This window comes from Austrofundulus limnaeus, unplaced genomic scaffold (assembly GCF_001266775.1).
Source record: "Austrofundulus limnaeus strain Quisiro unplaced genomic scaffold, Austrofundulus_limnaeus-1.0 Scaffold226, whole genome shotgun sequence".
NCBI lineage: Eukaryota > Metazoa > Chordata > Actinopteri > Cyprinodontiformes > Rivulidae > Austrofundulus > Austrofundulus limnaeus.
This window is the reverse complement of record NW_013952628.1, coordinates 447,296-458,340: the sequence shown is the minus strand read 5'-3', so window position 1 is coordinate 458,340 and position 11,045 is coordinate 447,296. Positions and strand designations below refer to the sequence as shown.

The following is an 11,045-nucleotide window of genomic DNA, read 5'->3' as shown; positions in this document are numbered from 1 at the left end:
TTTTTACACCTCCCTTTCTTCATGTGTTCAATATTTGATTTCTTTGTATGTATGGATCACTTGGGTTGTTACCAACATCTGGTGAAAATTTCATGTCATTAGCACCTCTAGTAATATATTTACTGAGAAAAATGGTGACGTGTTCAATACTTATTTTACCCGCTGTATTCCTCAGAATTGAAGGAGAGCTGAACTGACAGATGAATTTTATTCGCTGAGGTTCAGGTTTTTAGCTGACTAAGACTGATTGTTTTGTGCTGTTTGATGTAAAATTTAATAAATAAATCAGATAATGAGTTGGTGAGTCCATGTTTGTGTGTTTGTGGTCAGGGAGGTCATTTCGACCTGGCCGACAGGATGTTCCACAGCGTGCGTGAAGCGTGGCTCTCTGCCTCCAAACACAACATGGCCGACGTCAAAGAGCTGATCCCCGAGTTCTTCTACCTGCCCGAGTTCCTGCTGAACTCCAACAACTTCGACCTGGGTCAGTATCAGGAGGCTCCACGGCCGACTGAAGCACCAAACAGAATTAAAAGATTTAACTCGTGTCTCTGCAGGCGCCAAGCAGAACGGCACCAAGCTGGGCGACGTCATCCTGCCCCCCTGGGCCAAGGGCGACCCCCGAGAGTTCATCCGAGTCCACCGAGACGTAGGGATCAACCCCTCAGGATAGTTAGAGCAGGACTTCTTCCAGGTTAAAGTCTTCTTCTGTGTGCAGGCGCTGGAGTGCGACTACGTGTCGGCCCACCTCCACGAGTGGATCGACCTGATCTTCGGCTACAAGCAGCAGGGCCCCCCGGCCGTGGAGGCGGTGAATGTCTTCCACCACCTGTTCTACGAGGGCCAGGTGGACATCTACAACATCAACGACCCGCTCAAAGAGACCGCCACCATCGGCTTCATCAACAACTTCGGTCAAATCCCCAAACAGGTGGGTTCTGACTGTTCAAACACGACGAGCCGCGTGTCTTCTGGTTGTTACACGCTGAAATCTGTGCTTTTTTTTAGCTGTTTAAGAAGCCACACCCACCTAAACGTGTACGCAGCAAAACCAACGGAGACCTGGCGAGCGTTCCTCCGAGCTCCAACAGCGCCAAGATCTTCTTCCATCATCTGGACAATCTCAGACCTTCTCTAGCACCTGTTAAAGGTAAACGTAGCTCCGCTGCAGGAGAAACACCTGACGGGTGGATTTACCTGAGCTCAGGTTTGAGTCAAAGCCAAGCAGAGTCTAAACCACAAAATTATTCAATGAAAACAATATTTACTGCTTTAAAACATCAATATTTAATCCAAATTGTGCAAGAAATGAGTGTTAGCATCATGCTAATTTGCTGCTAATGTACAGTATAAACTCCATAGGAAACCACTAGCTTCATGCTAATCTCCCTACAACACTCATGCAAGAAAACAAAAAGTAAACAGCTACACAAACGGTTAATATTGCAGCAACAACTCAACACGTTGAGCAGGTATCTGTAAATGTTTTATCTTTTTAGGATGTTTGTTTTTTTAAAGTCACTTCCTTCAGAACAAAAGTAAACAACATATAGAGCCCCCTAGTGGAACAGAGGGAGTCGATCCTACACGCCACATCTACCAGAAACACATTAAGCCGTTATCTTTTTATTAAAATAAAAACGTAAAATGGATAGTTACAAACTTTTATTTTGAAAAGGAAAAAAGGTTGTAATTGTTCAAACTGGCTTGTCTTTGTGACTTTATATTTATGTTTACAACTGTAATGTACAATCGTATTTTTATCCACTCAAACTCCAGCTCTTATTTTGTTCTTTTATTTTAAAACCCAGAGCTGAAGGAGCCAGTGGGGCAGATTGTGTTCACTGAAAAGGGCATCCTCGCCGTGGAGCAGAACAAAGTCCTGGTTCCGCCCAGCTGGAGCAAAACATTCGCCTGGGGCTACGCCGACCTCAGCTGTCGTTTGGCCAACTATGAATCTGACAAGGTTGATGTTTCCTCAGAGATAAACCGCTCTTCTCTGCAGCTCCACTTTGATTTTAGTGGTTTTAATGGTTTTATTGTTTTAGTGGTTTTACTGGTTTTAGTGTTTTAGTGGTTTTACTGGTTTTAATGGTTTTACTGTTTTAGTGTTTGTGATTTTAATGGTTTTAGTGGTGTAAATGATTTTAGTGTTTTAGTGGGTTTAGTGGTTTTACTGGTTTTAGTGTTTTTAGTGTTTGTGGTTTTAATGGTTTTATTGTTTTAGTGGTTTTACTGGTTTTAATGGTTTTACTGTTTTAGTGTTTGTGATTTTAATGGTTTTAGTGGTTTAAATGATTTTAGTGGGTTTAGTGGTTTTACTGGTTTTAGTGTTTTTAGTGTTTGTGGTTTTAATGGTTTTAGTGTTTTTAGTGTTTTAGTGGTTTTAATTGTGTTAGTGTTTTAGTGGGTTTAGTGGTTTCAGTGGTTTTAATGGTTTAGTGTTTTAGTGGTTTTAATGGTTTGTGTTTTCAGTGGTTTTAATGGTTTTAGTGGTTGTAATGGTTCTAGCGTTTTTAGTGGTTTTAATGGTTTTAGTGGTTTTACTGGTTTTAGTGTTTGTGGTTTTAATTGTGTTAGTGTTTTGATGGTTTTAGTGGTTTTAATGTATTAATGCTTTTAGTGTTTTTAATTGTGTTAGTGTTTTAGTGTTTTGATGGTTTTAGTGGTTTTAACATTTTTGTGCATTTAGTGTTTTTTTAGTGTTTTAGTGGTTTTAGTGTTTTAATGGTTTTAATTGTGTTAGTGTTTTTAATTGGGTTAGTGGTTTTAATTGTGTTAGTGTTTTGATGGTTTTAGTGGTTTTAATTGTGTTAGTGTTTTGATGGTTTTAGTGGTTTTAATTGTGTTAGTGTTTTAATTGGGTTAGTGGTTTTAATTGTGTTAGTGTTTTTAGTGTTTTAGTGGTTTTAGTGGTTTTAATTGTGTTAGTGTTTTAGTGGTTTTAAGTGTTTTAGTGCTTTTAAGGTTTTTGTGTTTTTAGTGATTTAGTGTTTTAGCAGTTTAGTGTTTGTGGTTTTGGTGGTTTCAGTGTTTTATTGGTTTTAATGTTTTAGTGGTTTTAGTGTTTTAGTGGTTTTAGTGTTTTAGTGGTTTTAATGTTTTAGTGGGTTTAGTGGTTTTAATTGTGTTAGTGTTTTTAATTGTTTTAGTGTTTTAGTGGTTTTAATNGTTTTAGTGTTTTAGTGGTTTTAATGTTTTAGTGTTTTTAGTGTTTTAGTGGTTTTAATTGTGTTAGTGTTTTAGTGATAAGCTGACGTGTTTCCAGGCGCTGGTGGTGTACGAGTGTCTGTCGGAGTGGGGTCAGATCCTCTGTGCCATATGTCCAAACCCAAAGCTCGTCATCACGGGCGGCACCAGCACCGCCATCTGTGTGTGGGAGACGGGCACGTCCAAGGAGAGAGCCAAGTCTCTGACGCTCAAACAGGTGAACACAAACATCTAAAATATCAAAATAAAATGTGTGTCTTTAAAGATAAAAACAGCAGTGAGTTTTAAAACTTTCCTTTAACATGTTTTTGTTTAAAGTGAAAGAAGAGATGAGAGAAGTAAATAAACATATATTTTCATTTCCTAGGCGTTGCTGGGCCACACAGATGCAGTGATGTGTATGACGGCGTCGTCGGCGTACCGTATCGTCGTCAGCGGCTCCCGGGATCGGACGTGCATCATCTGGGACCTGAACAAGCTTTCCTTCGTCACGCAACTGAGGGGCCACCGGGCCCCCGTGTCTGCTCTGTGCATCAACGAGCTGACGGTGGGGCGGAGCTAACGTCTGGGTCTTTACCTGCCAAGCATCACCTTTTTATCAATCTGTGCTTCTTCCTGTCCGCAGGGCGACATCGTGTCCTGCGCAGGCACCTACATTCACGTGTGGAGCATCAACGGCAGCCCCATCGCCAGCGCCAACACCTTCACGGGCCGCAGCCAGCAGATCCTGTGCTGCTGCGTGTCCGAGATGAACGAGTGGGACACGCAGAACGTTATCGTCACCGGACACTCCGACGGCGTCGTCAGGGTGACTGGCTTCATCCGTGCAAAAATATGTGTTTTCAACGCAAACAAGTTTTATTTGTTTTTTATTTTTACATTTACTTTGTAGTTTTGGAGAATGGAGTTCCTACAAGTCCCAGAAACCCCTGCTCCAGAACCAGTGGAGCCCGATGTGCCTGACTGCTGCGGGGATGAAAAGATCGGTGAGTCCTGCTGGATGTGCTGATATCCAGGCTAAACCCCATCAACGAGAGTTTGTTTGTGTTTTCATAAAGAAACGAGTCATTGAGAGAATGCTGAGTCAGCTCATTTACTTTACTTACTGAAGTAGTAGCTAAAAGTCAGCTCAGCTACTTTTAGCTTCGAGATGTTTTGCTACATTTAGCATTTACATTCATCCTCTAGCTCATTTTAATTAGCTTTTTACTATTTACAGAATTTTTTTAGCCTTTTCTTACTTTTAGATTGTAGCTAATCTTTTGTTGCTCCTAGCTTACCATTTGCTATTTTTATTTAGCATTTCACTACTTTAGCTTCTAGCTAACATTTTGTTATTTCTAGTTTTTAGATAGTCTTTAGCTGTTTTTGACCTCTATTTTTGCTACTTTTCGTTTTTATGTAGCCTTTCACAACTTTTAGCAATTAAGTATTGTTTTGCTACTTTTAGCTTTTTGCTAGCCTTTTGCTACTGTACGTTTTTAGGTAGTCTTTTGCTCCTTTTAGGTTTAAAATGCTTTGCTACATTTAGCTAGCTTTTTATTGCTCTTAGTTAACCTCTTGCTCGTTATGATTTAGCTTTTTGCTACTTACAGCTTTTGTGTAGCCTTTTCTTACTTTTAGATTGAAACTAATATTTTGCTGCTCCTAGCTTATCATTTGTTATTTTAATCTAGCATTTTGCAACTTTAGCTTCTAGCTAACATTTTGCTATTTTAACTTATAGCTAGCAGTTTTTTTCTTTTTATACTATTAGCTAATTGTTTGATACAATTGGCTAACCTTTTGCTACTTTAGCCTCTAGCTAACCTTTTACTTTTAGCTTTTAGATAGCCTTTTGCTACTTTGACCGTTCTATTTTTTTTGCTACTTTTAGCTTTTATCTGGCCTTTCACTACTTTTGGCAACTAAAAATTGTTTTGCTACTTTAAGCTTTTAGCTAGCCTTTTGCTACCTTTACGTTTAGGATATTTTGCTACTTTCAGCTAGCTTTTTGTTGTTTTTAGCTAACCTCTTGCTGCTTTTATTTAGATTTTTGCAACTTGTTGCTTTTGTCTCGCTTTCCCCCTCTTTTAGATTGTAGCTAATCTTTTGCTGCTCCTATCTAGCCTTTTGTTTTTATGTTGTAGCTAGTGTTTAGCTTCTTTTAGCTTTAACAGCTGTTTCAGTGTTTTAACGTGTAATATTTTCTGATATTTTCATGTGTTTTCTGATGTTTTCATGTGTTTTCTGATATTTTCGTGTGTTTTCTGGTCTTCTCTGTCTCAGAGGGCGGTGAGAGTAACAACGGGGAGGAGGACAGCAGCGAGTCCGACGGAGACGAGCCCAGTCTGACTCAGGAACCCAGAACGCCACGCAACCCGTCGACGGGCGGCGGCAGCCAGCCGGGCAGCGGCGTCCACAGACCCAGAGGTACCGAGCCTCCTGCTTCTATTTTTAAAAGATTAATTATTATTTATTGAGTTTTTATTCGTGATAACGAACACTCAGGTCCCTCAGGTCCATCGTCCCGGGCCGGAGCGTCCTGGTCCATGGACAGCGGCTCTGACGACTCTCACCGCTGGTCGGACACCCTGAGCATCGACGAGAAGGATGGCTTTGTGTTCGTCAACTACTCCGAGGGACAAACTAAAGGTGCGCCCCCTCATCCGGGCCAGAGCGCCGTCCACCCGCCTCTCCACCCCCCCGCTGCAGAACCACGCACCTATAACCAGCTGAAAGCAGGTGGGTGCTGCTCGCCGTCTGATTTTTAATTTCAGCTGCTTGAATCCGCGCCGACGCCATGTTTGTCTTTGTGTCGGCAGGATACAGGTGGGAACGACAGCTGGTGTTCCGCAGCAAACTCACCATGCACACTGCGTTTGACCGCAAGGACAACGCCCACCCTGCTGAGATCACCTCCCTCGCCATCTCCAAGTGAGACTGAAGCAGGAACAACAGAGAGAACTACTTCCTGTTTGTTTGTTTTTTTATTGACAAACCTCCCGTCTGTCCCTGCAGAGACCACAGTAAGATCCTGGTGGGCGACGGGCGCGGCCGAGTCTTCAGCTGGTCTGTGAGCGACCAGCCGGGACGCTCGGCGGCGGACCACTGGGTGAAGGACGAGGGGGTGGACAGCTGCTCCGGCTGCGCCGTGCGCTTCTCCCTGACGGAGCGACGCCACCACTGCAGGAACTGCGGGCAGCTCTTCTGTCAGAGGTTAGCTTTCAGCTGTTCTGTCAGAGGTTAGCTTTCAGCTGTTCTGTCAGAGGTTAACTTTCAGCTGTTCTGTCAGAGGTTAACTTCAGCTGTTCTGTTAGAGGTTAGCTTTCAGCTGTTCTGTCAGAGGTTAACTTCAGCTGTTCTGTTAGAGGTTAGCTTTCAGCTGTTCTGTCAGATGTTAGCTTTCAGCTGTTCTGTCAGAGGTTAGCTTTCAGCTGTTCTGTTAGAGGTTAGCTTTTAGCTGCTCTTCAGATGTTAGCTTCTAGCTGTTCTGTCAGAGGTTAGCTTCTAGCTGTTCTGTCAGAGGTTAGCTTCTAGCTGTTCTTCAGATGTTAGCTTCTAGCTGTTCTGTCAGAGGTTAGCTTCTAGCTGTTCTGTTAGAAGTTAGCTTTCAGCTCTTATGTCAGAGGTTAGCTTCTAGCTGTTCTCTTAGATGTTAGCTTCTAGCTGTTCTGTTAGAGGTTAGCTTTCAGCTCTTCTGTCAGAGGTTAGCTTTAGCTGTTCTGTCAGAGGTTAGCTTCAGCTCTTCTGTCAGAGGTTAGCTTTAGCTTCAGCTGTTCTGTCAGAGGTTTGCTTTAGCTTCTACCTGTTCTGTCAGAGGTTAGCTTCAGCTCTTCTGTCAGAGGTTAGCTTTAGCTTCAGCTGTTCTGTCAGAGGTTAGCTTTAGCTTTAGCTTTTCTGTCAGAGGTTAGCTTTAGCTTCAGCTCTTCTGTCAGAGGTTAGCTTTAGCTTTTCTGTCAGAGGATAGCTTTAGCTTCAGCTCTTCTGTCAGAGGTTAGCTTTAGCTTCAGCTCTTCTGTCAAAGGTTAGCTTTAGCTTTAGCTCTGATCTTTTTTTTTTTCAGGTGTAGTCGCTTCCAGTCGGAGATCAAACGGCTGAAGATCTCGTCTCCGGTCCGGGTCTGTCAGAACTGTTACTACAACCTTCAGCATGAGCGAAGCGTCGACGACGGCTGCAGGAACTGAGCTCCACCTCCAGGAACTGAGCTCCGCCTCCAGGAACTGAGCTCCGCCTCCAGGACCTGAGCTCCGCCCCCAGGAACTGAGCTCTGCCTCCAGGACCTGAGCTCCGCCCCCAGGAACTGAGCTCTGCCTCCAGGACCTGAGCTCCGCCCCCAGGAACTGAGCTCCGCCTCCAGGACCTGAGCTCCGCCTCCACTCGGAGCCTCGAGGAGCGTTTCATTCGTCCCAACTCCTCCTCCTCCTCCTCATCTTCGTGTAGATAAACCAGAGTGACGTGAGACGAACTGATCAGAAACTGGAGAAAAAAAAGAATCACTTTAGCTTGAAGGAACAGACTCCTCCTCCTCTTCCTCCTCTTCCTCCTCCTCCTAAAAACACACTTGTTTATAGTGTAAATAGCTTCTCAGCCTTTTTAACTCTGCAACAGAACAAAGTTAAGGTCAGTAAGAAGAAACCTTCCTTGTAATTTAGCGTTGTGACTAACCACTGTTGGCTTTAAAAAAACAAAACGTGTCACGGTTCAGAGGAGAGGATATGAATGTCAAAAATTAATGTTTGTGGCTCAAGTTATGCAAAACTCACCTTTTTTTTCTTTTTAATCATTTCCAGAGGATGTTGTTGTTTACAGAAACGTGTTATTTTGTCTCCATCAGAGGTCGAGCGTTTGTTTTGCCAAATCGTTTTGATATTTCCCGTCTCTCCTGTAGATATTTGTTGCTGCTGCTCACTGAAGACGTATCATTTTAGGTGTTTTTAAACATTTAAACGGCCTCTTCGTCACGCCACACACTCCTCATCCTCACTTCCTCTAGTTGAAGCCAGTCAGAGACATTATTAATAAAAATAAATGAAATAAAACCATGAATCCTGAACATGACGTTCTGGAATGCAGGTATGCACTCAGTGTAAACAACACATCTGAGCGTAAATCTGCACCAAAACATCGATTTAAATCTCAAACTCTAATCTTTTTTACTTTCTCTCTGTCCTGAAGTCACTTTTTGTGTTTTTTAGTCACCAGCTTGACATTCAGGTGCTGCTTTATTCTTATTTTCTTACCCATAAATGTTGTTTATTATTATTTTTCTCCCCCACTACAGACCCCCCTGCTGTGTAACGGTGATAATTTGCACTCCGGTTGTTTTTTCATCTCATCACTCTAGATTTTCAGTACTGTAACTGCTGAAGAGTCGGCTTTTATCAATCAAAGAGTTTCTTTGCACCTTGTACAAAAACAAAACAAAAAAATGAAAAAGAGGAATCATGAGGTTTTTTTATTATTAAATGCAGATTTATGTTGGTGCATTTCACTGCGGATAAATGAACTGTACAAAGTATTTATGCAATTATAACTGGTTTTAGATTTTTTTTTATGATTATCGCGATCTCAGCAAGTTTTGTTACTTGTTGCATGTTTATTAACATAGCTGACTTTCTGTGTCAGTGTATTGTAAATGTTAGGATGTTGGTTTTTTGTTGTTGTTTTTTTGTTCGTTTTTTTTCCTTTTTTCTTCGATGAGCGACCGACTGATGAGGTTTGTGTACAGAGCCGCGGATCACCGTCTCAACTTCAAGTGGACTTTTGTACTCTTTCTGGACAAAACACGGACCAATGAAGAGACAAACAAGAGGATTGTTTTAATTTTTTGGTGGTCCTGCATTAAGGCTGCATTACTACAGTATCTGGTGTGCAATCTGTGATTAGCTGAATGTTCCTTGTATAATTGTGTTCACTACATCCTGCAAGAGAAAATTAAAAAAACGTAGAGTAAATTTCCTGTTACAGAAACAAAAGAAATAACAATAATGCAATAGATCTGGTACTTATTCTTTTAATTTCATTTCAATAAATAATGGCTGTTTACCACCAAAGGCTTTTGTTTCTTATTTGGGGGCGAAATCCAACAAAAGGGCTGATTTTTAGAAAGAACATTTCTAAACTGACTGATTCAAGATGGCCACGGCAGCTAAACATTAACATTTAGCAACACAAAATTGACTATAATTTAGTAAATGTTACAGATATCTGGCTAAATTTTGAATAGTAGCCGAGTTGGCTAAATTTTGGAGTAATATTAGCTGCGTATCTGCTAAAAATAAGTTTCTAATTCCACCACATTATACGGAAGAGCATTGCATTCACCTAATAAAAAAAATTGACTCCTGATCTCATAATTACGAGATCAGGATCTCAATTATGAGATAAGATGTCATAATTATGAAATATAATGTCATAATTATGAGATATCTCATAATTACGAGATCAGGATCTCATAATTATGACATCTTTTCTCGTAATTATGAGATCAGGAGTCCTAATTTATTTATTTATTTATTTTTTAATTTTTTGTGAATGCAGTGCTCTTTACAAATGTTGAACATTAGAAACTGTGAGATTGAAGCGACAAAGGAAGTACAGGAAGATACTTCTCTTGTCATCAGCACTCTTTTCAATCATGCGTGTCTTTGCTCCCCTCCAGCGGTCAGTAACAAAACTGCGGCAACGTATCAGTATTTTTAAACATTTTTCAAAAATAATTGTAATACATATTTTTGTTGTTTATATTTATTTCAATAGTCCTGTTACCAAACCCTTTTTTATTTCATTTATAGCATCATGCAAGTAGTAGCAATGATAAATAGCATAAATGTTTCGATTTCCTTATGTTTTTAAATCAGTTTGTTTTATCAAAATTACAAACATTGCTTATCTTTAATATTTAAATATTTTCTTCATATTAAATATATAGTAAATTTACAATCCTCGCAAAATTTAGTACGACGGCCTGTAGTAAAGCTATTTTGTCGAATTAAAAATCTGCTACCGGTTTATGATGTAAACTTCCGGTTTGTAAATCTTTATTTTGAAAGTTTTCGCCGGAAGTGGTCACGGAACCTTTGCGGCAGTAGGCGGAGAGACTGCGGCGATAAACAAATACAGCCCAGCCGAGTCGGAGTGTCCCATGGAGCTCGGCGTCGGCACCGGGTGACTTTCAGGACAGTGGAGCTTCTTCAGGGACTGAGTTTGGATCCGAACCGAGTAAAAAATAAAAATCCCGGAGTTCGTTTGATTGAAAACTGGAGGATTTGACCGTCCTCACCCCCCCCACCTCCCGCCTGCCTGCCCTCTCTCTCCGGGTCTGAGGCGGCTTATGTGACACTTCGTCCCGTCGGAGAAACGAGCGAACCATGACGGAGCTGAGGAAGCGAGGCGGGGGCGGAGGAGACCCTGACAGCACCGACAACATCTGCGACAAGGTAACGTTAAAAATAAGAATATAAACATCGCTCGGTGTGACCGTGAACTCTCGCCCCGGAAACAAGTCGGGCAGGTTGCCGTCAGACCGGCAGGTTGGACGGCTGGTTAGCTGCCGGGCTAATCCTGTTAAAAACAACTGGATCCGTGTGGCGTTCACGTCCCTGTCATAAAGTAGAGTTTTACTATGTTAAAAATGAAACATTCATCATGAATGAACGTAAAGGTTGCGTTCAGGGACCTACAGCCCTCGGTTAAAGGGAAATAAAGATGTTTGAATCTGAATTATACATGCCAATAACGCTTTTAATATTATTTTAACTTAAAACAAATTACTGAAAATTGAAAAAACCTTAAAATAGCTCTCATGTCAGTATCATTTATCTGGGGGTAAAAAAAATTTGGAAAATTGTTGA

General features: G+C 41.4%; 2 protein-coding genes across 6 annotated transcripts in view; both read left to right on the top strand.

Annotated features, from left to right (window-relative positions):
• Positions 1-9,245, top strand: part of wdfy3 (WD repeat and FYVE domain containing 3) — a gene marked incomplete at its 5' end in the record, with an annotated part of 96,713 nt that extends 87,468 nt beyond the window's left edge. For 4 of the 5 annotated variants that reach the window (XM_014019682.1, XM_014019683.1, XM_014019685.1 and 1 more), the window contains 14 exon segments: positions 331-484; positions 558-649; positions 719-931; positions 1,009-1,150; positions 1,812-1,966; positions 3,269-3,427; positions 3,578-3,757; positions 3,836-4,018; positions 4,103-4,196; positions 5,479-5,622; positions 5,701-5,934; positions 6,015-6,126; positions 6,211-6,408; positions 7,256-9,245. In XM_014019682.1, coding sequence (XP_013875136.1) covers positions 331-484; positions 558-649; positions 719-931; positions 1,009-1,150; positions 1,812-1,966; positions 3,269-3,427; positions 3,578-3,757; positions 3,836-4,018; positions 4,103-4,196; positions 5,479-5,622; positions 5,701-5,934; positions 6,015-6,126; positions 6,211-6,408; positions 7,256-7,376 — 2,181 coding nt within the window. 5 annotated transcript variants of the gene reach the window in all.
• A 1,038-nt stretch (positions 9,246-10,283) lies between these two features.
• The window catches only part of cds1 (CDP-diacylglycerol synthase (phosphatidate cytidylyltransferase) 1), a gene marked incomplete at its 3' end in the record, with an annotated part of 24,140 nt that continues 23,378 nt past the window's right edge, over positions 10,284-11,045 (top strand). Inside the window, 1 exon segment of the mRNA XM_014019679.1 lies at positions 10,284-10,631. Coding sequence (XP_013875133.1) covers positions 10,563-10,631 — 69 coding nt within the window.